The 27,631-nt window shown below is 45.8% G+C and overlaps 1 protein-coding gene across 1 annotated transcript in view; it reads right to left on the reverse strand.

Annotated features, from left to right (window-relative positions):
* The window catches only part of NAPB (NSF attachment protein beta), a 411,568-nt gene that overhangs the window by 141,095 nt on the left and 242,842 nt on the right, over positions 1-27,631 (reverse strand). Inside the window, exon 6 of the mRNA XM_069608266.1 lies at positions 9,248-9,303. Within this exon, the coding sequence (XP_069464367.1) occupies positions 9,248-9,303 (56 nt within the window). The remainder of the gene's footprint in view (positions 1-9,247; positions 9,304-27,631) is intronic.

The raw sequence follows: 27,631 nt of genomic DNA on the forward strand, positions 1-27,631 counted from the left end.
GAGGGTTTGGAGTTTATTCGTATTGTGATTACTAGTGCCCAAGTAGCGTGCGTTGCAGTAATCCAATTTAGATAGGATTGGTGCTTGTGAAATCGTGATGCAGGTGTCTGTGGTCAGAAATGGTTCACAAACTTAAATCCGTTTACACGTGTAACTGTTTGCAGACACAAGCAATTCCTTGCGTTTTTAGGTTGAATGCCGAATCCAGGTAAAAACCAAAGGTTTTTACTTCCTTGGCTACTTCAATCTTGATTCCGTTGATAATGATGGAATTGTATTGGTGTGTGAGTTTGCTCAGTCTATTGGGAGAGCCTATGATTAGGAGTTCGGTCTTGTCATTATTAAGACAAACCGTGGGTGGCCATCCAGGTTTGTACGATTTGGTAGATTTTATTGACGAGTCCTACATCTTTTTCAGTCTCCTTGAATAGGAATGAGGATCTGGGTGTCCTCAGCGTAATTAGTGTACGAGACACGCAGATTGTCAAGTATATCAAAGAGAGGCTTTGTAAATATATTATACAAAGTGGGGGAGACACATGACCCCTGTGGTACACAACATCTGATGGGTACTGGGTCCGCTGATGAAGGCGAGAAGACTCTTATAGTTCTGTTTTCTAAGAAGGACTTTATCCAGGTAGAGGCCTCTTTGGACATTACGGCAGCCGATTTGAGGTGGTTACATAAGACTTTGTGGTCAATCAAATCAAATGCGGTGCATAAGTCTAATAGTAAGAGCATGGAGTTTTCACATTTGTCTTTCGGTCATCCAGTTCGTTCTTGAGATCAATAAGGGCCATCTCGGTTCCAGGTCTAGGTCTGAAACCAGATTGTCACGTGCCTAGAAGGTTAATGATCTCCAGATAGGATTGGATCTGGAGATAGGAGGCTCTATCAAGAATTTTAAGGAGAAAAGTTGGTCGGGATGCTGGGGTCCAGGTTAGGTTTTTTTAGTGGTGGTAGTACCCAGGTATCTTTCAGATTGGTGGAAACCGAGCAGGATTTGAATGAGGAATTAATGAAGGTGGTGACGAAGGGAGTTAGGTCCTTAGCTGCTTCCTTGATAATAGGTGCTGGACAGGTATCCCCGAGACACTGAGGGTTTGAATGATCTGATATTTTCTACCTCAGTAGTTGAGATGATCTGAATTTGAATTGGTTGGGTGGTTTAGTTTGGTTGTTAGCAAGTTCTTGCAAGACGGCTTCTTGGGTTGCAAGAGCGATCTTATGAAGCATGGTTTTTTGGCTAGTATTTTATCTTGGAGCATGGCGATTTTGTTGCAGAGGGCATTTTGGATGTTGGTGCACAAATTTTGTTTTTGGTGCACAAGTCGTTCGGGGCAACAGGGGATTCTAATTCTCCGAGTATAGAGAAGATTTCCCTGGTGCTTGAATTGGCTTTGATTCCTTCGTTAAGTTTCTTTTTTTGTTAGTATGATTTCTTTTTTGTATCTGTTGAGGAGGGAGTTGAGATTTTTTTATTCCGAGTCGGCGTGCTCTTTTTCCAGCTGGTTTCTGCCCGTCTTTTTTCTTTTTTCTTTACAAAGAGCTTTTAGGCTAGGGGTAAACCACGTGTTGAGGTGAGCTAGTGGTTTTTCCTTACTCAGTTTTAGTGGAGCGATGAGGTCTATGGCGGAGTTGATAGTGTGGTTATACAAAGCAATCAGTTCAGTGGGGTCAGTAGGGAGGTGGGTAGGATTAGTGATAGGTTGAATCAGAGGTAGGAGGTTAGCAGTAGTTATATTCTTTTTGCATCGGGGACAGCAAGCGCAAGGGCAGGTCCCGCTGCTTTGTGGAGCCATGTTTCAGTGACCGCTAGGAAGTTGGTTGCAAGTAATGATGTCAGCAATTTCTGAGGCATGGGCAACAAGGGATTTAGCGTTGAGAAAGGCTCCTGTAATTTTAAGATTTTCCTTAATGGGGCTTTTGCTAGTAGTGATGGTGGTCAAAGGGGCTAAGCATTTTGCATTCGGAATAAATTCAGATTTGGGTAGGTTGTGAAAGCACCGCTTAGACAGTGACTGGGTGTGCCCATTTATGTAGGACGGTGTAGGGCTTAGTGAGTCTGGAGCAAAGTCTAAGGTTTCTCTATTTGATGGTACAGGGTTGGTTAGCAGAACGTGGTATCCACTGGGATTCTGCAGATTGTTGCGTGTAAACACTCCTGATGGCAGTTATCTTTTGACTAAAGATAATTGGAGGGCGAGTGGGAGGTTGAGTGTTTAGGTTATTGGGTTTCATACTAGTTGAGTTCAATTTTGGTAGGAAGGTGGTGGGTGAGACATACTGAGCTGTTGCTAGTTTGGTAGCCATGGACACATTTATGTGGGCTAGGGGGTGTTGCCAAGGTATTAAGAGGCAATGTGATCAAGGTAATAAGTAAGCCTGTGATGGTGATCAGGGGTGAGAGCATGACTAGGTTCAGTTACAGGGCGCCGGCGACAGAGTAGACTGTGTGACACAGTAGGCTAGGGTCGCAGAGGTATACTAGGTGTGGTTAAAGGTGATGACTGGAGAAAGCAAAGAAAGGACATAATGCCAAGGATAGGTACATGGTGCTAGTCTAGTAGGGCAGTCGACGCAGCGTTGGCAGCGGGTGCAGGTGGGTCGACTAGATGCAGTCGCATAAATAATGGCAAGACAAACATAACGGTTAGCAGCAGGTGCAGGTAGGTCTAATAGATAGTCGGATAAGTAGTGCAGAATCAACCACAAGGCTGGCAGCAGGGGCAAGTGAGCTTACTAGACACATTCACGTAAATAATGCCAAGACAACAATTAAGGCTGGCAGCAGGTGCAAGTAGGCCTAACAGGTGCAGTCACAAAAAGTAATGCAAAAATAACAGTAAAGGCTGGCAGCAGCTGCATGCAGTCACAAATGCAGAATCACCATCTGGAGTTTACAGCGGGTGCATAGAGGAAGGCAGGGCATAGTAATGCGCATGGTGACGGCGCGAGGAATGAGAGGGTAATCTGAAGGTGTTTGTTCTAAATAAGAATCATTGCTAACAGTGGGCGGGGCTAGCGCAATGGCGGCATAACATTAGGCGATAGATCAAGAGGATTACAGATAATAGCGGCGATGGACACACGCGAGGAGGCTAAGGAAGCCTAGTGCGAGGTCATGTTATCGTTCTGTGAGTCATGCACGACGATGATATTGAAACAGTAATGCGTAAATTATGTATACCGCAGAGACATGGCATTTGCCGTTGGTTTACCCTCAGCTAGCATTCTAAGAATTTGAGAGGCTTTGGCACCCCACAAACCTGCTCTTCTTTGGGCCCTATTGAAGCTAGCCATAAGGGTTATATTGCTAGCAATAAGCATCTGAACGCAGCTGAGGTTGTGACCTTTTTCCCCCAGAGTGTATATTCTTTTGCTTTCCTTATCTGATGGCGCCTCTGAAGTGGCTAACTGCATGGCAGCCCTTTTTTCGGGTGGTAGTTACCACTAGAGAATCTGGTGTCGTGTCCTTTATTGAAGAGCGGGTTGGTGGGTGCTGGTTTAAAGTGCTTGTCTATGTGCAGGTTGACTGCTTTAGTTTGTGCACGTGTAGAAAGGTGGGGTAGGAGACATATCCTAATTGATCGTAATAATGGGATGAATTGACCTGAGGATGTTAAGAAAATCAGCAGGTTTGTTAGAAAGGTCATTATAGATTAGCTGGTTATCAATAGGTGAGGATGAAACAGGGTCAGGCGTGACATCTCGAGGGGGTACTGTATAATCTGTATAATCATCTGGGTCATCGGGTCTGTGCCAGGGTGGTCTTCTAAAAAGGCGTCCTCAACCTTGTCTGCATCTAGTTCAATAAAAGGCTCCTCATATGAGCCAGACTGTTCTAACCTAGGAGCTTTCAGTGGGGGTTCCCCTTCCTCTGGAGCAATATGTTTGTGTTTTATAGGGTTCTTGCCTAAGAACTCCATAAACAAAGCCATCTTATTCATAGTACTCTCAAATGTGTCTTTAGCCCAGGGACTACCAGATGGAGTGTCTTGGAGAGGAAAACTAGGTCCTTCTCCTGCCTTCTGTGTGCTTTTTCTTTTGAAGCGCCTCCACTAGTGGGGAGGTTACCCCTTTGTATACCGACCTGGGTGTGGCAATAGGTGCTGAAATAGACTGTTTCAGCGGCTGTAAGGGGATCTTATCCAGAGAACCGCTCTTGTTCAGCATATGTGTGGGCTTTGGAACAATTGCCGAAATTCTAGCACTGGGCACAGAGGTTTTGTGAGGTGCTGAGCAGCCCGCTGAAGGGCTAGGTTCTGAAACAGATTTATAAACTTGTTTCGACAGGTGTGCCGAAGCATGCGGCGAGGGTGTGTGTTTGTGCTTTATGTGTGTTGGTGCCTCATGTGCAACTGCCGAAACTCCTGGATGTTTAAATAAGTATGCCCATTTCGCCAGAGGAACCCCCATAGCAGTGCGGGGTGCCTGCCTTCCAGAGCTGGGGACGGGCACCCGGGAATCATCTGCCTCCCAGTTGGCTGTCTCGCCGGCGTCACTTATGGACTTAAGACTGCCTTCTGATGTTGCTTCAGCTTGCATCGCATTGGCGGCCCAGTGCTTCAACCATCAGTGTTTAAGGGCTTTAGCCCCAAAGAGCCTACACAGCTGGCATCTATTTTCCTGGTGGTCTTGAGGGAAGACAATGGTTACACAAGTTAGGGGCTGGATGAAATTGTTAAATTCCTTTCCGTCTGCTGCGGAAGCGAAATTTCTGATTTTGATACGTTTCGCCAAATTCTGCCATTCTGTGAACACTGTGTATTAAAAAGCACGGTGCAAAGTTTCTCGTGCCTTCTTGTGACCCAAAATGAGATGGGCAAAGTTTCTTGTGCTGCTGCCCAAACCTAGCACGAATTGAAAAGAGCAGCGCAAAGTTTCTCGTGCAGCCTGCGTTCCTAGCCACCCGATTGGCAGGCTCCCCACCCATGGTGCTAATGGACAATTGTGTACTAGAGAAAAATATTAAAAGAACAATTTTCTGTCCCAAATACCTTTCTCTAGCATACAATCAGGACCACCATCAATCCACGGTCTCCACAGTCCCCTTTCCACGCCATGGGTCATTAAAAGACCAGGATGGCACGTGCACACCATCGCACAGGGAAGCCCTTCTACCCTTTTTAATTTTAGATTTGTGGCACTCCCTCAATGCCTGCTTTCAAACAGTCGCATATCCATCCACCACTCACTTCCAAAAACTGTACATATAACCCGATGACCATACTAAGCTTTCACACACCAAATGCCATTTAACAATCTTCTACAAATCATTTGCATCTGCATTTCCCTTACTTATACAAAGAAAATGTTACACACTGCTCCTATACATGCACATTGTGCAGTGAAAGAAGTACATAAATAGAAGGGGCACTAGGAATGGGCAGGTGCTCATGAGAATCCAAGAGGGAAATGCCAATGGATGCCAAGATGGGATGCCACTGGCTAACTACTAGAGCAGAGTTGTCCCAAAGGTGGGTTGCATCTTAACCGTAACATCCCTTTCACGTTTTTTCTGTCAATTTAATAGGTTTTATAAGTCAAAATGTTTCATGGTGTTACATCACTGTATACAAGTTATTAATAATTCCTCTTTTCATATATATGAAAGAACTATAAACCTCCTTTAAGAATAATTTTTTGCAACACATACTTATATCTGTCGTTACCAGCAGCGCATGTGCTGGGGATGGAAATCATCATTCAAATGCCTATGGCATAAGGCTCCACCATGACCCCAGCCAAACCAAACCACACCTATTAGTCACTGCACTTACCCTGCATCCTAGCTTAGTGTCCACTATATCCTAATAAGGTAACCAACGGCCAATGCTCATGGCTTGCAGCCGTGGTCAGTCTCCAAATCCATGGGGCATAGGCTTCGGCCATACCACATTCCCCAATAAGCAAATCAGAGTACACATTTGTGTTTGCCAAGGGCCAGGCCCACTACCCACACACCAAATGTATATCACTAGTTTTTCTACTTACATTCTTACACGTTTGAAAAATAAAACACAAGACATATTTCCAAAAACATGCTTTCAGGTCATTGCTAATACCCGTCACGCATGCTTGTTGTAGTCTACTCCACCTCTTCAGGCTGTAACCGCAAGCAGAATATTTGTTCCCATTGAAATCTACCGCTCCGGCCATGTCGCATGCCCCAATAAGCAAATGACAGTACACCTTTCTCCTGGCTAACGGCCAGGCACTTTGCCCAGACACCAATGTTATATCACTGTGTTGTGTACTTATTTTACAGTTTTGAGGGGTGTGGGGGGTGGAGAACACAGAACATATTTGCAAAACCATGCTTTCAAGTTCTTGCTGACCCTCCTCGTGTATTATGCTGCAATCCCATCCAGCACTTCAACCTGTACTCACGCATATTTTTGTTTTCCCATTCAAACCCATCGCAATTTCGAAAAACTTTACCACATACCCGGTCCCTCATGGCCATGCCCACTTTAACCCCATTACTGGTCCTTCATGGTCATTGCCAGTAGCCAGATTGTCCGGGTCATGGCCTAACGCCATGCCCAGGACAATCTGGCCACTGCACATGGCCACAGGCTATACCTCAGCCACCAAAGGTATATCACTATTTTTGTACCTACATTATGACATTTCAAAAAAATAAAACATGGACACATTTGCAAAACCATGCTTTCAAGTCCTTGCCAATGCTCCTTACATGTGTTTGCTGAAAATCCACCCATGTTTTATTTTTTCAAAAGTGTCAAAATGTACATGCATACATACAATAGTCATAACTTAGCCCCCACTTGACAAAATCCATTCAGACTCTGCACAAACATTCAAGGTTGGGTCTGTAATCTTTCTGAAAACATTTGTCCCCATTCGTCAGACGGGAACAAAGGTATAAGCCATCTAAAAATGTTAAGACCCCCCCTTGACACAATCCCACCAAACTTTGCAAAAACATTCATATATAGGTCTACAATCTTTTTGCAAACTGATGAGCAGATTTGTCAAATGGCACCACATTTATAAGACTTTAAAATATTTTGGGACCCAACTCTAATGTTGTTCCCTCTTGACAAAACAGCACTACGCTTTGCAGAACCAGTCAGGTCTAGAATGAAATTCCAATATTTCATGTAGTTTCATTGAGTGGCGCCAAAGTTATAAGCCATCCAAAAACGGATTTTCACCAACCCTGTAATGCACAAATAAGCAGAGATGTACCTGGATATCTCAGATGCTCGTGGACGTCACAGGACTGCCCCGGACTGTTCGCAGACATCAGAGACGTAACATGCCCTTTTTTTTGGCTTTTTATGGCCATATCCCATCCCCATCACCCCTCAGCTCCCCAGAGATTGTTTCATTAGTTTGACAAATGCAATGTTGTGATTTTTAATATGGTTTTACTGCGCTGTCCATGGATCCAACATGACAGACGTTTCCAAAATTTGGACGCACCTCATTTTTTTATTGACCAATCTGTTGCCGTGTCCGATGTCTGCGCACCTCACACTGCCCTCTGTGCCAATTGGGGGCCCGTCCATGGATTTTCTCTTTATTTTTCATTGTTTCCTGTTCTTTCACCACTATAGCCCGCTTGAATAATGTGTGAATTATCATTACTTTGTTTTTATTGTTATCTGTGCGATGACTTGATAAATCGAAAATGTATTGTCATGTTATGTTTTGTTCCTTTATCCATTAAATGATATATTGGTTGTCTATCTACTGATATGTAATTGACCAATTCGTTTACATAAACCGTAATGAGTGCCTTTTTAGCCCTGAAGACGGACATTGTCCGAAATGCATTTAAAACTTCAAAAGATGGCTACACAGTTGATAGTTAATTGAAATCAGATGAAGTATTTGATCAAGAAACTGGAATAGTTGTAATTGCAACTCCATAGGAGAGATGAACCAGAGCACACCTAGAATCGGATTAGGTCCCGATTCTTTCTTCTCAGTTATTGTAACCTTGTGCCTAGGCCTCAAGGTGTGTTCCGATACTTAAAATTCCATTATTAACGAATTTAAAAAAAACAGCGGTGCCTACTCTCGATCACCAAGTGGCCATTACTATTGCCTTGCTGACGTTTCTGGGACCTATGGGCAGAGTTTCCATAAAAGAACAATGAAAAATATTTTCTTTCTTTTCTTCATTCTCCTTTTAATCAATTATAATGTGAATTGGAGTTTCGAATTAATGAATTGATGTCTTGAATCAATGAAATGATGAATAATGTTTTTCATCTTCTTAAATGTTTAAATTCATTTTACATATTTAAAACCAATTCTGTTAATTCATAGTAAGAAAAATACACATAGTTTCAAGCAAAACCTTACCACACACTCAAAATACGAGAGAACACTGCATCGGCAAGAAAAATAAAGGTTTGATTTTTAATTTCTGAAAAACCACAGTTGCTGCAATGCACCACAAAAGGTCTAGAAAAATTTGAGCCAGGACCCCTCCCCCACTCACCACCTACATATAAATTTTAAAAATAGACAATTTTAAAGCAGCGTTCCTGTTCTGGCATTTTTCCCATTGGAAAGCACAAAATAGAAAATCACGTGTTATACCTTTTCTATCAGATGAATTTGCACTAAACGGTCACATTTTTTGGCCACAGGAACATTTCATACTGATGCATCAACGAGGCAAAAGTTAATAGCTGCAGAATTTTCAGAAAGTCAAAAGGGTCATAAGTTTCACCTTAACTTTAGGGTGACCACTGTCGCCCTATGATATTGCAAAGGAATTGCAGTTACGAGAATGTTCATCTCTGGTAATGTAACAGGGTCTTATACAGCACAGCTTCTGCAATTTTTGCTGGGTCCTACAAGAGGGGTGGTATGGGTTAGTAGAGCAAACTGTATTTTGTATTATTTTATATTCCTGCAGCCAACAACTCTTTTGGAGCATAGCTTATTAAATGATGATTGCGTTTCTGAAATCCGCAAAGGGCATATAATGCAGGCATAAAATGTGAATAATTTAGACAGATAATGTTGACATGTTTGTGAATATAAATTGCAGGTATTAGGATTTGTTTTTTAATCAATGGGCTTTTTAGATTCTAAAACCATGGGACCTTTTCCTATTACACGTAATTTCTTCTACATGAAGATAAGCTGAAAAATCAGAAATCATTATTCAAGCATACCTTTATATATAATTGGAGACTGGTGCTTGATCTTATGAAAAGTGCCAGAAATAACCAATCATGACATGCAGTTTGCTTACCTATTGGATTCTTCCCCTTTGTAGTAATCTGCCGATTGTTCATAATGCGCAATAGCCTACAGAGAAATGACAAACAGTAAAATAAACGCTCGCTTTGGCACATAAGCTTGAACACCATTTTAATTATCGAGGAAGAAGTATATATGCATCTTCGAAAAGGTTACAAAAGCTTGTAAAAACCACAATCTGTTTGAAATGCTATTTGAATGTGAAGATCTACATGTATTCAGTTTACACATGCTTCAAAGAAGATACCAACAATCAAGTCCAGCAGTGAAAGGTATGCAAGTGGTTGTTTTTCGATGTTCATTAACATAGCCAACATATCCAGAAAACCTTGAACAAATGTTAAATTAAAAAATGAATCGACACTGTGCGGGAGTGGTGTATCTACCGGGTGAAGCGTGGATGGGAATGTGAATCGTTTGCTGGTGAATTATTTGTAAGCCAACCCTAATGTGGTGGAATGAAGGGGATTTGAAAACCCATGCTGTGCGTTTGTGCTCGAGTCTAGTTACTGCTCCAAAAAAAATTGTTAACCTCTCTCCTCTCTCTACTTATGGTGTTCCCCAGGGGTCTGCCCTCTGTCCCTGGCTGTTCAACCAATACCTGGCACCTCCTGCCCACTGCATAGCTTCCTTCTGCTCCAACTTTCAGTGTTATACGGATGACACCCGGCTCACCTTCAGGCTCCCCTCAGCCGCCTCTTCTCTCATTCCAGATTGTCTGACCACAATTCAGAATGGTGTGCTGCCAATGATCTCTGCCCTAATGCCAGTAAGACCCAGATCCTCCTCATCGGAACACTAATCCCTCCTTTCCTCTCACTCTGGGTCCTCTTCCTGCTCCTACCTGTGAGGCTAAGAACCTTGGGGCCATCTTCGACTCCACCCTCTTGTTCTCTCCTCACATCTCAGACATCTCTAAGAAGTCAAACTATCTGACGTCTCTAAGAAGTCAAACTATCAGCTGCACCTCCTCAGAGGTATTCTTCCTTGCATCACTTTCCCCCAGAAGCTCAATCTCCAGAGCTCTGGTACTCTCTAGGCTGGACTACTGCAACAGCCTCTTTCTAAATATTCCTGCCTCTACTCTCGGACCTCTACAACATATCCAGAACAGGATTGTGAGACTTGTTCTTGGCCTCAAACCCAGGGATCTCATCTCTACAGCTCGGAGGTCTTTTCATTGCCTCGCGGTGACAGCAAGGATCAATTTCAAGGCCCTCTGCATTGTCCACAAGGCTTTCTGGGGCCTGTGTCCACACCATCTCCAACTCTCTCGCTAAAAATCTCCCATCTCAAGCTCTCCGCTCATTCATCTCCAACTCCCATAGTGTTAGTCGCTTTTCCAAGCAGAGAGTTTGGGGCAGATCTCCATCTTCAGCTAGGGCTTCGGTCTGGAACAACCTTCCTGCCTCTCTCAAACTTGAGCAGAACCACGCCAGGTTCCGGAAGCAACTCAAGACCTTCCTCTCCGTTTCCACTTTCTCTCTTCCTCTCCCCTGCTGATGTCCTGACTGCTCCGGTCACCTGGCTACCCTCTGAACTTGGGCCCAGGCTCCTGTATGTCCAGTTGCACTTCGCACTGCCTCTCGCCTCCTCTAGGACTTGTGGTCTGTATCTGCAACCCTACAGTTCCTTCTCTATGCACTTATTACCCACTGGTTGGCTGGGTTCTATACAAATTGTTCGTTTTACAACTGCTTGAATGACAATTGACCTTTTCACAATTGACCGAATTGTGAACGTCAATTGTACCATATATGTGGGGGAAACCCCCCCACAACCCCTCACCCAACGCCAAACCCTCCAAAACCCATATGTATATATATTTGGTCAATTGTGACCCTTTAAATTCGGTCAATTGTTCATTCGAACAATTGTAAACGAACAATTTGGATAATACCGTTGGCTGCACTTTGAGTTACTTGCACTTAGCCACATGCTGGCTGCACTCTTGCTTTACCTGACCCCACCCCCCTCAGAACTTCTCCCCTTCCACTTCCCTGCACTTGCGCGATCTGAATGACACAGGCCCTAGTAACATCATTGTTTTGTCCTCCGTATTTTTCTCCCTCCTGGTCTTGTCGCACCTACAAACACTAGTTTACAGGCCCATTATAAATGCCATATCATCATAACAAATTTGCATTGTAGGTCTGTGACCAATGACCAATGTGGCATTCAGTGAGAAAAAGGGTCTGCTTTGTGAAAACTAGGAGTGGTTGATGCTAGATAAGACTTTCATTGGACAGTACTTTGTGTGATGATGATGTTCTGTTTTACACAGTTTGTGGCACATGGTTAATACAGTAGCTCAACATAGGTTGATCAGCAAGTACCCAACATTAGTCTATTAAAAAATGGCTACGCCCTAGGGTTAGATGTCACATTTAGTATGATTTTTCCTTTCATACATCACCAGTGCATTATAAAAAGTACATATCAGCAATCCATCTCGAGTGTTTTGGCTGCCCCATCGTACAATTGCTACAGGCAAAAACATTATGCTGTATGCTCGGCAGCAAGTCTTGTCAGTATTTACATACAGAAATGATTGGTTGCAGCACTGAGATCATTTTATTGTGCGGTTTATGCACCATTTCTAGATACCCTTTCAGATCAATGAGATTCATGTTTGGTATACCCAGCAATGATCACACCTAATTTGCACACAGTAGATTCAGCTAATTCTGTAGCATGAATTTGCTGGGATTGTTATCCATCAAGTCAAGCCATTTGTGGTGGCTCTCGGGATACTTTTATTCATATACTTAAAAGCTTTTTATAAAATGTTATATAGTTATATAATAACTTAACATACTTAGACATTTGAAAAAGTGAATACAATCACAATAAATGTCCAAATATAAGACCTCTCATTCTCTATTCATAAAGTTCTAAAATTTCCCAGTTAAAATTCATGAATCAGTTACAAAAAAACCAAAGAACAATGAGCAACATAAAATGTAATCCGCAATATTATAAATTCACTCAAACTTTAATTACACATGTAATAAAACAATCAACTCATTTAAACTCAGTTCCCATAAAGTGCATTGTCCATGTCAGAGTGCTCGAACCGCAAGGAATTCAAGAAACCGGTTACTGCCAGCACCATTGAAGTTGTCCTTCCTGCCAAACAGTAACTCCATAAAATATACTTTATGATATTTAGGACTAATTTTAATATATGTCCTAATATTAGTTGTAATGCTAATAGATAACATCCCAACTCCTCAAATAGTAAGTAACTATAATGCTAATAAATACCTCCTATCATTGCGCATGTGCATGCGAAGGGGCTTTCCAACATTATAATAGCATCAATACCTCAGAAAGCCTTTTTGTTGAGAATTTTGCTACAGAGCCCTATTTAATCATATGGCATCTGTGCAGCTTCAATTTTTACTTTTGTAAGTTTTATAATCATGAAACAACATTATTATATGTATTGGTTTTATATGCACAGTATATGTTGTAAGTCAAGCATAGTCTAGTATGAATGATATGGAAACTTTTGTGTTTTTGTATATGCACGCACAGAGTGGACGAGCCAATAGACATTTCTGGTAGCACCTACAAGAGGCAGGATAAGGATTACAATACATTTTGAAGTAAGTACATAAGGTTACCCATACACTAGTATGGTTTTTGCTTGGTATCCCTGCCAGTGTATGGTATTACAGGGACTCCCCTGAGTAGGACGTAAACAGTCATTCCAAACCATACCATCCTCGCCCAGACTTAACAGATTTCGTTTTTTATTTTTTAATACATCGTTCACTCCCCTTGCACTGCTTTACACAATGTTGACAAATGTATCAAAGCCTCAATAGGGCCATTTGCCCTGCAAAAGCTGCACTCAGATAGCCCCGGCTGCGGCAAACCATACCAGACCATAACTTCCCTAGTTAAAATCAGATTCCATTTAAACCTTAAAAAACTCTGCTGAATCTTTCTGTCTGAGTAAACTGCAAGGTATGGTGCTAGAATTCCTGCTGGTTTATATTCTGAGCCTAAATGTTTCAAGGAATCCTATCAGTGCATTTCCTCCATGGTTACAGCCCAGTCAGTTCCATACAGAATCTGCTTTACTCTTACCAAATTCTCTACTAAATAATTTTTTGATAAACAAATTAGCCTGAGCAAGTCGTGCAAAATGCAGCAAATTCATATATGAATCTATCCCCGTTCACATCCATGATAGTTTTAAAATCATAAAACGGATTCCTTTAAGTGATTTAAAATCTTGTAATAGAAAATGTAAGATTTACACTGAGCCCTACATTTTAAGGAGTACAGGCCAAGTTCATATCTAACAGTTGCTAATGGAATAGAGCTCGGGTCCCAGAGTGCTCTCCTCCAAACCATTCCCTCTAAATATGGCAAAATATCTAAAACCCAGGCTGCATGAACTATTTAGATTTTTTGGGACTATTTTCCCCCTCATAAAACTTCAGTATGGGAACCAGGGAAAACTTGCCGAACCTTGGGCCCCCTCTACTCAGCAGGTTCAGTAGCACTCCCCCACGGCTTTCCAACCATTCTTTAATTTGCAATTTTGCACCCTGCCTGACTCCTCTAAAAGTAGGAACATTGTGTGCCAGAGACCCATTTAGATCCAACCATATCTGTGCAGTGGACCCTTTGTGCAGACCAATTATTAGATGCAATAGCCCCTGTGGGATTCCCCATTGTTCCAATTCTGCCCACAAAAGGCCACGGTCCACTGCATCACATGCAGCGGAGAGGTCAATAGTGGCCACAAAAACTGATATTTCTTAAACCAAACCCGGCACAGAATGCACTTTAAAATGCATCAATTTAGGGATGCGCCCAAAAACTTTTGAAAACCAGTCTGTCATTTCTTGATTTTACCCAAGCCATGTTGCCATTTCTCCAGATGCTCCAACAGCAAGGATGAGAAGACCTTGCTGTCAGCGTAGAGTATGGCAATTGGTCGATAGTTTTTAGGCTCCGAGCAGGCACCTTTCCTAAATATTAAAACTATGTATGCTGTTGACCAAGATCTTGGAAGACAGTTTGAATTAGCCAGATGCTCAAACAAAGATTGACAAGATCGATGCCCATGCAGAAGGGTTTCCCTTAAACAAGAGGTTAGATCATTTATTTGGGCTTGAGGCTCTGAAGGTGCTAATCTTCACAATTATTTCTTCATTGTGTTCCTGGTCCACCATCAACTTCCAGTCTTCAGCATTATGTGCCACAGTAACACATTGATTCCCTCCCTCTACCACAGGCAATGCAAATAACTCCTGATAGTGTCACCCAATCCGGCTCAGATACTGTGTTAGTCTGAGAATTAAAGACTGCACGGTTTCCAGATCGTTCATCAATCACCAAAATACTTGCACATTTTTATTTCATAAGGCCAAAAGCATACATCTTGCATCACATTGGCTCCTTAGAGCTCGGTTCCCCAGTAGCCAATTTTACAAGTCTGCTTTGCTCTTTTAATTCTACAACACAGTTCCTGCATTGAGATCCCAACAAAGCTCTTTAAAATTTTAATCTGCACTCATGTCTTTTTTCTTAACCACAATCAGTATCCTAGCCACTGAGCTAAACTAGGAGATCCTCAAGGAACCCCCCCCTCATCATTCTGCACAAACAATGCATCATGTTGTCAATCTCGTGAGGGCAGGCTGGGGCAAATTGTTTCAGGTAAATTAAATACTCACACTGTACCTGAATTACCAGCTGTATTAACCCTCAGTCCCACAGGCATATACTCTGGCACATCACAGTTCATTATTCCAACCTCAAAATCTGACAATGTACAGTGGTCACGAAATTCAGTTTGCAGTACATGGAGGGATTCGCATTTGTTGAAAAGTCCTTTACCTACAAAAATGTAATGAGGACAAACCATTAAACCAGGCAATATTGGTAGGAATGCCTCCCAGAAATCTCTTTTAAAAAAAAATAAAAACAGGGTGTTTATCCCTTTTCAAAAAAGAAGCCGTGACCATTAAATGTATCTAAACAATCCGAGCATCCTCTCCGAGTGTGGTAAAAGGTTAGTGATAGGGCAAGTTTCCCCTCTACTATCCCCTACCCAAGACAAGCGGAGCAACCAGCGCACACTAAGGCCAGCAAGACACAAGGGTTTAGTTTAGCATGGTTGGGCAAGTTTGACAAGGGCCACATTCTTGTGCCAATGAAAATTACAAAAATAAAATCATAAAAACTGAAGAAATGGTTTCAATGATGGACATTTCCCTACATGATTTAACCAAGGTTAATAAACCACGGAAAGGTATAGTGAATAGATCAGAGGGTAGATGGGGTTTTGTGGGGGTGGGCAGGCCCAAATAAAATAAAATTCAGAGGAATTTTTCAGAAAAAACATTCAGAAAAAAAATTCAACAAAAAGTGCTGCGAAATAAAAATGGGCAAAGAATGAACATAGAACCTGCCAAGCACCATCCTGTGAGCTGCTTTCCGGGGGAACAGTAGCGCCCGCTGTTGGGGCGCCAGCACAAGGCTCTTCACCAAACCTACGGTGGCCCAAGAGCGGGGTACAACTCTGAAACATACAACCATGTCCTGGCAACCTGGAAGCTCCTCTGGATTCACATTCAAATTTCAAAAACACAATCAGATGAACTCGGCAGTTGGGCAGGCTGATCTGTCTGCACAGAAGGGGACACATATGACCGGTTTGATCATGTCACAGGTGCTTTCTTTACAATGACACTATCGGCCACCAGCACCTCTAGCTCAGCAACCCCTCTACCATGATCCACCACAGTCGGAATCGCCACCGCCAATTTCTCCAAAATTGCCATCACAGATGGTTGTTTGAACACCACACACTTCCTGGAAGCTTGATTATTAAAGTTCAGTAAAGGCTTATTTTTTGACTTTTTGCCTGCTTATCAGGCTTTTTCTTTAAATTTTTCACAGTAGCGTTATTAGAACCTGCCATATGGTTATTAACCATCAGAGCCACTTCACTCACCCCACTACTAGGGTGAAAAAAATCATCTAGTGCTAGCAGACAGAACCCGATCTGGGGGCGACAAAATAAGTACAGCATCACACGATCGCTCTCCACCAACCACTTTATTCCCCCAAAAGGGGATTTCCAAATATAGGATTGAAAATGGGGCCCTTCACCAAATCCCACCCAATGATCATTCAACAACCCCACCCCAGAAGAACCTGGAGTCACAAATAAAACCCAGTTTATCTGTCCCAGCACCATCAGTCTTTGGGGCCGTGTGCTGCCGCTGGTTAAACAAGAAGTCCCACATGTTGCTGTAGACCTTGATACTCTCAAATTTAAACAAGAGGGACTCCAACAGAGCAGAGTGTATTTTAGTCTCTGCTTTGATTCATTCATACAAGGAGACCAATATGCATAGAACCTGACTGATCTCCGTTAAACTGCTGTCCTGACCCACCCCAAGTCTGTGTTTCATGTGTCTTAAAACACCTGAATGTCTCCTAAGGGGCACTTGGGTGGCGTGGACATATACGATGAAATAGAGGAGTCCGACTCCAAAAGAGCCATCGTTGATAAATCAGGGGAAGTATCCGTCATACAGGAAGTATTAGCCTGATCAGCCAACACACTTGCCAAACAGCTGGCCACAATGTCAACGAAAGCAATGTCTGGAACAAGACAGCAAGGCTCCCTTGACATGGCAGAACATGAGGAACCAGCCGAGGGCGAACCCAATTGCTCAATAACAGCCGCAGGGGATGTATAGACTGCTGGAGCCGACATAACCTTCATGGAAGTTGAAATGGTTATAGAGAGGAAATGCTGTGATTTTCCTCAAGTGTGGTGGGGGCACATGTTTCACTTGATGGGCACCTCCAAAACGGAAGCCAACAGAACAGAAGTGCCCAAGACCCTTCCCCAGGTGGCAGGTGCAAAGGGAGACTAACGGCCAGCAACATTTCCTGCGCAAGACAATTGCCGAAGCAGGAGCCATACCCATTCCACTCAATGGCTCCTTTAATCGTACCCATGCTATATTCAGCAAAAAATATGCTAGATTCAGCAAAAGGCAACCAAGTAATTCTGGCGAACCTCTGATGGAGAATAATGATACATATGTTGTTATCCTGTCGAAAATGATATAATATTGTTTCGTCTTCATTGTATATGTTGGCCTATGCCCAGGCGCTTTGCGAGGAAATCTGTATTGCAAGGTCGTGACCTTAAGTTAATCAAGCCTCCATTTTAGGTTAGATCGCCATTTTGGTTTATCGTGCAAAGTCACCCTGTGGCCTAAAATGGCCGACCTGTGTCCTCTTGTTTTCACTTTAACCTCTTCAACCTCTGTAGGCGAGTTAATGTCCAACCTGCCTTCAGGCTATATGTTAGGGTCATATAGACCTTGTCCTTTCTTGACCTAGGGATCAGGGGATTACTTGAATTGGCGATGTTAGGCTACAAGTATACAAGAACAATAATGCCATTTAAACATGATATGCGAAACATCTGTTTGACCTGCATTGAAGCAAATGTGTAAAGAGTGCAAAGTCACATCCAGAGAATAGTAGTACTTGTTAGTAAATGTATTAAAACCACATGCACGAGATATGTAAATTAGGAATGAACCTGGCGCGAACCCTAGCCCAGTACATGATTAACTCGTAAGAGGCTGGACATCGTTACGAAGAAACTGTAAAAATATGCTGATGTCCAGCTAGCAATCCCTGTTCACTGCTCACATTGAACCTGCTGGTGGTCTCTGAAGTACTGACAGCCAAATAGCTATTTGTGTACTTTGTTTTGTAAACTGTTCAGTGTTGCAATAAAGATTCTGGGAATCTTTACAAGCCCGTGTTGGTGTATTTCTCTTTGCATGGTGTAAAAGCCTCAATATTGTATTTTCTGATTCCACAATACCTTGGTCCACCACGTTATTGAGCTCATTCTCTCATGCTCACAAGAAGAAGCTCTAAATCTCCAGGGCTCCGAAGCGTAACCTGTCAGCAAAGACAGCACCAGCAGGATCTCGTTTCCTTGTCCCCCTGAACTGCTAAACAGTCCGCCATTGAACCAACTGGTAACAGAATGCCACATGCTGCAACTCAGAATGATGGGCTCCACAGGTACATATGCCTTTCACCTTCAAGTCCTTCTGGTCCCCGCCTCCATCCGATGGCGGACTGCAGACTATAGAGCCACTTGCTTGGCACTTCGGAAATGCACCTCACTTAGATCACTAATCAGTGTGCCTGACAGATCAGTATTCAACCTGTGATCTCAGATCACAACAGGGTGCAAGTCAGCCAAGATCACCCACTCTTACTGATCACACCATAGCCATAGAATGAGATCCAAAAGCCAGAGAACTAGACAGCTGGCAAACATTTGTGTTTGCACCATTTTCTTCAATTAGCGGGCCCCTAGGTGTTTCACTGCATCATTGTTTCTATTTTTCGGTAAACGTAAACACTTTAGGGGTAAATTAACACAGGAACTGGGTCAAACATGACATGATTGAGAGAAACAGTATTTAAATATACATGAATGTGTGGGGGTTTGAATTTCAAATAGGCTGCTCTTGCCCTGAAAGCTGCTGAGAAGACAAAGTGCCCTTATGTGTAAATGTGCCCTGCCAAATAGAACCTGCAACCTAGCACTCAAGAGCCGCACACAGTGGAGTAGCTTTGCTGAAAATGTTGAAGGGGTGGGAGGGCATGACATCTAAAAAGAAAGGGGCCCCCCAGCCAAATGCAGAGGACAAAATGGTGTGCCACGAAAGTTGGGGGGTTGGGGGGACCGGACCTAAATACCACATTTCAGAGTCACTGTTAGGGCAGAGCACAGCTTCAGAGCTGGTACAAAAGCTCAACGAATGCCACTTACCTTGATCCTCAAATAGAGGAGAGCGCCTTGACCTCAGAGTACCTACACCTGTGGCTTCTGCAGTTTTTGTTGGCCAAGGAGTCAGACTGACGAATGGAAGCCTGATGCTGGTTCCATGAGGCAGACCCGTAGGCTACTAAGAGTTGCTTATGGGGAATGCCGCCGTGGGGAGTAACCATTTTTGAAAAAGTGCGGGAGGGGAGAGGTGTAGAAATGTTCCATATGCAGCCCCTGAGGTGAGCAGGAGGGGCATTGTGAAGGCCACTCCCTACTCCTGGATGAAAAAGCAGGCCACAGATGGGGACACTCATCAAGGCACACTGGTAAAAGCTCACAAATACCTTGATGGGGGGCCATCCCACTGGAGGTGCTGTGAAGCAGAGGTTGGTGGCCTTGAAAGGCACTGGACTGCAGTTTGGAACAGGCATTGCATTGATGTTTTAGTGAGTTGTACCCTGCATTTTGGTGCAATGAGAAGTTACTTGTTCAAGCAGGTCTTTGAGGGGGGCGCTGTTGCGCTTGATCAAGATGGCCGCCTGAGCACGACACTCCGTGACGGGGAAAATCCTTTTTTCTGATACCGCCTCGATACTGCTGTGTTTTGGCCTGCAAATTGGCGGATCGCTCACTTAGGACCTGCTGATCCTCTCACTTAATTGGCATACTCCGGAGAGGAGCAAACACAGATCCCCCGCGGTGCAGCAGGACCCCGGCTGGACTCACTGCGCCGTCCCGCCGCACACATCCATAGAGGGTGGGCTCCCATCCACGCAAGAGCCGCCGATCCTCGGGCCGGTGGGGGGAGGGTTGACCGCTACTCGCAGCGGCACGGCTGCTCTGAACTGTTCTTCGCAGTTGTGGCTGCGGTCCCGGACCCCCCCTGGCTCCCTGCAATAACACTCACCACTACGGACCTGTCGGGGATTCTGCCTGTCTCCTCTAGCTCCTGCTGGTCTCCCGCCCCTCAACCCACCGCTCAGGAACTGCAGCCTTGGTGGCGCTGCCACGCGCCCCTGTGGCCCCAGGCTCTGCAATTTGCTCGGAGCCCCGCGGGCTGGGGGAAGCCTCAAGCTGCCGGCTCTACTAATACACATGGACCGGAGCTCCGTGGACGCTGATCCGCGTCGAGGCGGCACGCGGGAGGGTGGCGCTGCTCCCCCCTCCATCGGGACTCAAGGTAGGGGAGTCCCCATACTCCTAGCCATTCACTGGGTCGCCGCTCATAGGGAGTGGACTTTTTGGAGCACAGGAGGTTGCAAATAAAACCCTGCATAACGGTGCAGTGCTGGTCTGGCCCCATGCTGCACTAAACAGCATTTAGCAACCTTGAGACTTCCATTATCTCGCTCTTGGCTCCCCATGACCCTATGAGCCTACTGTCCAGGATCTATTTATGCACCAAATGCGTGGCTTGCTCCCCAAAGGCTGCTGGCCTGCTGACCTGAGAGCACCCTGCACACCATACTGCCTAAAAACCACGCAGTACAGCCTCCCTCGGCACCCATACCCCCCCCTGAAACTCGGCACCCACCCAAGGATACCCCCCCGACTGGGCTGGCCCCCCAATCGCTACTCTGTGATCCACAACAGCGACCCCGCTGATTAAAGACGGGACACCACAGAGAGGTACTGCGCTACCCACGCACTGGGGCACAGGGTGCATACCCCCACCACCCACAACACCAAGAGCTGCATGGGCGCACTCCCGGCACAAGTAACTTGTGATAAGACCCCAACACCACGGAGTCACCCTGGGCAGAGCCCACTACACTGCGCAGTACACAAGTGACCCACACCTGGAGAGGTGCTGCGGCACTCCATGGACTGGTGACCAGCGGGCTGTACTCCAGACCAGGGAGCCCCTATACTCTGAGAGGGACACCAGTGCTTGGGTGTAGCTAGCCACGTACACCAACCCACCCCCCCGGTGACCACCCTTCGCTGACACCATGACTGAAGGAGCCAGAGCAAGCAAGAAACAGAGCTCCCTAAATATGTTTGCTAAGACTCCAGCTAAGCCAACAGCGGAATCACCAGAGGAGATCCCCGCAGCATCGGCCACACCAACCCCCGAACAATGTTGGAATACATTTGCGAGGGGTTCACCACTCTTCACACCAAGTTGGCTGACATGAATGGCACCATCTCATCCATAAAGGCGCATATTGAGAAAACTGATGGCCGGTTGACAGAAATAGAAACAAGGGAGGGTGCCGCTGAAGATGATCGACGGCCACGGTCTCCTCGCTCTCTACCCGGATGTTGGCGGTGGAAAAAAAGAACGATGATTTAGAGTCCCGCTCAAGAAGCAACAATCTGCGCATAGTTGGCGTGCCCGAGGAAGACTTTGTGGAACATATGTTGCTGTCAGTTCTGGACTCTCCGAAACTCTCCCCGCAGTTTGCGATGTAAAAAGCCCACCGATCCTTGACTGCAAAACCCAAGCCTGGCGCACCTCCACGCCCCATCATAGCCAGAATCTTACATTTCTGCGACCGGGATGCTCTTCTGAGAGCGGCGAGACTCAAGGGGAGTTGCGGATGGGGGCTGTGAGGATCCATCTCTACCTGGATTTTTCTGTGGCGGTGCAGCAGGAACGTAAAACCTTCATGGCAGTAAAAAGCCTTTTGACCATGGAGTTAAGTACTCCATGTTATTCCCTGCCAAACTAAGAATAGAACACTCTAACCAAACCTTCACGATCCCTGAGGAGGCCTCTAAGTTCATAGATAAGCATTTCCAGGGCTGATACCTGACCGCCGACATGGCACTAATGGAGCCCGACCGCTTCGCCCCAACTCCATGCCTCGGAAAAGGCCCACAGATGCACTCACGCACACCTGAGGCTACTTTGCATGGAATGCATGGGCAATTCAATCTGGTTATTCCACCGTACTGCTGATCCTCCGGTTACGCAGACTATACTAATGTTGTTCAATCAAGACTGCGGTATTGAAAATCTCCTCATATGTCCCCCAGTCCGATGTGTCACCGCCAGGCCAGCCAGCAGGCCCCCAGGCGCTGATGCCGACGAGTTTGTTGTTACTATGGTTCTTTTGGGCTATCATTCCTCGAGTTGGGGGGAGGGATCCGGGTGGGGGAGGGGGAATTGGGAGTCATGTTAAAAAAGTCTTGACAACCACAGAAGATGCCACACATACCACTGTATTATGTCACGGGCTTGCGGAGGGCACGAAGGGCCCGCCCCCGTTGGGCTGGCAACAGCTACTGCCACTCTGGAAGTCAACCAACATCACCAAACAAATGGCTCATAGTAGTTTAGCATTCATGAGCTGGAACATAATAGGTCTGGGTAACCACAAAAAAATGGAGGCAGATACAATTGTATGTGGAACGTCATGGCATTAAAGTTCTATGCTTGCAAGAGACTCATGCCCATTCAGACAGTGCGAAAAGTTTGCTAAACAATGGGGGCCTCAAAGATACTATACCAACTATTCTACCCAAAGTCGAGGTGCCCCAACTTTGATACATAAAAGCCTAAAGTTCACATGCAGCCATTCAGTGATAGAACCGCAAGGGAGGTATGTGGTAATCCATGGTAAATTACAAAATTAGGTTATCCTAAATATCTATAGGCCAAACATCGATGACCCCGATTTTTACTTACATCTAGCTTCAGAGTTGGAGAGCTACCCCCTGATCCCAATCATATGGGGCGGTGATTTTAATACAATACTTGACGGCAACCTAGACAGATCGGGCTCTAGGCCCTGCCAACTATCCAGGGCAGCCCGGGCAATTTTGACTACGCTTCCTCGTTTGGCGATCGTAGATGCCTAGCGACTCATGTACCCAGACTCTCGCACATATTCCTACTATTCCACAGTGCATGATTCACATTCCAGAATAGATAGGTGGCTTGTATCGGATAGATTAGTCAAGTGCCTATCCCACCTAATGATCCTCCCTAGAACTTTATCCGATCACTCACCGGTGATTATCTCACTTAACTGGGAGCAAGACAGTGGAGAAAGACCTCACGCCCTACTCGACCAAGCCTTTGCGTCTGAACTTGAATCCTCCATCGAGGAAGTTCTTGAGATTAACACTGATTCAGTCACATCACAGGCTACTCTCTGGGAATCATTTAAAGCATATATCAGAGGTATTGCCATCTCCAATATGCCCTCGATCAGGCGCCTGAAACGCTTGCATGACTGGGTACGAAGCTAGACACTTTCCGCACCCTAGCAGAAGGGGAATTCAAATTCTTAGACAGCCCACACTCGGTTAGGAAATATGGCGAGGGAGAACAGCCAGGACAACTGCTCGCCAGGTTGATTCGAGAATTGGGAGCCCCCCAACATAACAGCGATAAAGAGACTAGACGGAACACTAGCCACGTCCCCACAAGATATCAATTCAGAATTCCTATCATTCTACACCTCCTTATACTCTAGAGTTGATGACCCACAGGTCTCTGAGATTGACTCCTATTTAGAAAATCTCCCTCTCTCGGTCCTCTCCACTGACGCTAGCATCTTCCTGGAGAGCCCGTTCACACCATAAGAACTCACGGAAGCCATTGAATCATTGGCATCGGGTAAAGCCCCTGGCCCAGATGGCCTACACATCGACCTGTACAAGAGCTTCAAATCGCTCCTAGTCCCACACCCATTAACCCTATGGGAAGAGGTGAGTGAGAGGGGTATACTCCCTCCCTCGCTCCGTGAAGCGAAGATAACAGTCCTTCTTAAACCCAGCAAAAACCCCACCCAATGCGGCTCACACCGCCCCCTTTCACTAATTAACAGTGATGTCAAAATATATGCCAAAGTACTGGCTATCCGACTGGCCTCATTTATGCCCCACATCATCCATCCTGATCAAGCAGGATTTGTCCCGGGCAGATCCACCGCCCTGAACCTGAGAAGGCTCTTCAATGTGATCAGTAGGATTGATCCGGAAGTACAAGCGGTGGCAGCCACCCTAGACATGCAGAAGGCATTTGATTCAGTGTCGTGGGAATATCTATGGCGAGTCCTCGAGAAGTGCAAATTTGGCCCCAACTTTCGCACCTGGGTTAGGCTGTTATATACTGACCCATCGGCCAGGGTCCGCACGGAAGACAGATGCTCTTCCCCCTTCCAGACAGCCTGGGGAACATGGCAGGGCTGTCCATTTTCCCCGCTTATATTCGCCATAGCCATGGAACCCTTTGCCGACATGATGCGCCAGTCACACTCTCAGAGGCCTACGTACTGCGGGTCAAGCCGATATTATTTCCCTGTATGCCAACGATGCCCTCCTTTATATTCGCTCCCCAGAAACCAACCTTGCCCCTATCCTGGAACACGTGGTCTGCTTCGGACATATATCTGGTCTAAGAATAAACTGCTCTAAATCTGTTCTTTTTCCACACATACTCCACACAACCCCCCTCCGACTTAGGTGGATTGATGTGGTCCCAATCCAACATTACCTACCTGGGGTCGTGGTCTCCCGCCATACGGCAAAGCTACGTGAAGATAACTACCATACTTACCTCACGCACCTTGCCACTAAAACAGAGTTGGACTAGACTCCCCATTTCCTTAGCGGGCCGGATAGGTATACTTAAAATGGTGGTACTGCCCCAACTCCTTTACCGATTTACAAACCTTCCCCCGTGGCCAGGCGATGATTTCTTCCGATCGCTGCACCGTATAACTAACACCTTCCTACGGCATTCCGGCACAGTCCAACTCAAATTGACCACACTGACCACTCCTAAGGAACTGCGAGGGTTTAGCGCCCCTGACTTTGCCAAGTATTGGTTAGTGGCCCAGGCACAATTTGCTTTCTACTGGTTTAACACCACTGACCCCCCTCCACATGTCCACCTAGAGCAGTGGTCTTCAAACTTTTTTGGCCAGGGCCCCCCTGAGCAAAATTTGGGCAGGTCGGGACCCCCCAGAAATGCCAAATGGACAGTATATATTGCGCGCCGTCACCTGCTCCCATCAAAGTCGCTGGGCTCCCTCATCCCACTCCTACCCAGTCGCTGGTCTCTCCCCACCCCATCACACACCCAGGGCTCTCCCCACTCTGCTCCCATCACTATCCCATGGTTCCCGCCCATTGTGCTCCCACCATAGTCCCTCGGTTCCCCCATCCCGTTCCCAACACAGTCTGAGGGCCAGTGGCGGCTGGTGAATCTTTTTTAAGTGGAGGGGCATTAAGGGGAGGTTCGGGGGGGGTTTCCCCCTGTGAATTTTTTTTTAAATAATAGGTTAAAATATTGCATTGTAGAGCATACTTTTAACAAAAAATGGGTAAATAGCCAAACAGTTTGCAATTGTTGCTGGGAGTCCAGGGGGCAGGCATTGATATTTTATTTCTATCGCGCTCGTACACAAGTGTTTCAGAGCGTGACAAGGCAAGGGAGGGGAACAGAGGAGAATAAAACAGCGATCTTACTAGGCCCAGTGACATTGAGAACGCGCAAGTGTGAGGGGAAAAGTGCATGGAAGGGGGGAGAAGTGGAAAGTGCGAAGCAGAGGAGAAACAGATAAATAACAATAAATAAATAATAAAGGCAACCAACAGTGGTAGTGCAGCCAGCAATTTGCAAGTGCTACGTTTAAGGCAGCAGACAGGGTAGGTCTGATAAGTGCAGGAAGAAAGATGGCTCTCCTCAAGTTTTAGAGTGGCAGGGCGCTGTTCCAGAGGGAGGCCCCAGCCGAAGACGGAGATCTACCCCCAGCTCGTTTCTTTGATGACCCCAGCTTCGTTTCTTTGATGACCCCAGCTGCTCTGTCCGTATGTGCGAGGAGGCGCAGGAGCTCCCCCTCGGACATACAGACATGCAGTGCCCCAGCCAGCATTTCCAATGAGCTATGCAATGCTGGCGAAGCAAAACGCCCCAGCACTTGCATGGCTCAGTGAGCATGTGCGGCTGGGGAACTAAACTGAACTGTCAAAGGGAAACAGTGTTTCCCTTTGACAGTTCAGCCAGCCCAGGAGCACTCCATTAGCTGGATAAAGCAGCTGAGGGAGTGCTCACTGTTTCACTGGGCTGGCTCCTTAGCTCCTCCATAATGGGTGAGGGGCCACTGGGTGGGCGCCTCTTGCCATTATGGATGAGCCGCCAGGCTCGGACAGGCCTATAGGGCAATGCCTGTACCAAAAATGTAAAATGCTAGTTTGGGCCAATCAAAATGGGCCACCATTTTGGCCAATGTGGACCATTTTGATGAGTTACTTAACTATGCAGTTAGTAATGTTGACCATTGTTGCTGAATATATCACAATTTACTTACATTTTAACACAAAGCACCCCTTTGGGTACTATTGAAACAGTGGGCTTCATAACTACTCTGGCGGTAGCTGTGCCGGTAAAACCGGCACGGCTGCCACTGGAGTTGCATCCGGGTCTGGCACCCGCGAATGGGCAATTACTAGGTCATGCCGAGTTAGGCGGACATGATAATTGCCCTTTCGAAGGTGCCGGTAGATCCCCATTCCCATTTGAGCCCCATATGGCTCAAATGGGAATGGGGAGCTCGGATGCACCGGCACCGTTAATAACGGTGCTGGTGCATCCGACGAGCTGAGGTCAGACCTGGCGGGGGCTGTCAAGCACCCACGAGCACAACTCTTACTATGGCGGAACGGTAGCAACGGTGCCGGTAGCTTACCAGCACCGTTGTTACTGGTCCGCCATAGTAGTAATGAGGCCCAGTCTGTGACTAAAGGAATGAATATCCATTTACAACTGTGGGCCACTTTTTCATTGTTGCCTGAGACAGTTTCATGCTTCAGCCCGCCCATGTGGGCCACCCCTGCCCATTTCTTCCAATCTAAAAAAAAAAATAAAATAAAAAAAAAAAAATCTTTTTTCATGCTGAGCTCTCAGGGCCCCCCTGGGATGCACCCGCGGACCCCTAGGGGGTCGCGACCCACAGTTTGAATACCACTGGCCTAGAGAAACTGTCAGTGAACGGGAAATCGGATACCTTATTCTTAAACTTGTCCCAGCTAACCCAGAATCGGCGGATCCTGTCGCCAGTACATCCTTAGCTCTCGCTAAGATCTGGAAACTGGTCGACACACCACACCCCTTCCACGGGGACCTCCCGCTCTGGAACTTCTTTCCTGGTGTCCCAAATATTCCACAGTCCATAGTGTCCTGCTGGGCCGATGCAGGCTTCCTGGCTCTCCGGGATATCTATATACAGGCAAACTTCCTAGAATGGACAGACCTCCCAGTTCCCCTCAGACGAAAGCCTTCTGTATGGTTGCAATACTCTTCCCTCCGGAGAAACCTCAGGGCCAGATAATACCCCGACTTCCCTACAATACCACCGGACGAGCCCATAATTGAAGAGCTGTGCACCTTTGATTGCTTTGGAGCGAAGGTATCAAGGCTCTACACCCTACTGCAAAATAAGGCCACCCCCTCCTTCAGTAAACTGAGATGTAGGTGGGAAGAGGACATGGGAGTTGAGATCACTGATTAAAGCTGATCCCAGATGTAAACTCGCACCCAAAATGTGTCATATAACTCCCGGTTTAAAC

The sequence above is a fragment of the Ambystoma mexicanum genome, chromosome 4q (assembly GCF_040938575.1).
Source record: "Ambystoma mexicanum isolate Mex_15411 chromosome 4q, UKY_AmexF1_1, whole genome shotgun sequence".
Classification (NCBI taxonomy): Eukaryota; Metazoa; Chordata; class Amphibia; order Caudata; family Ambystomatidae; genus Ambystoma; species Ambystoma mexicanum.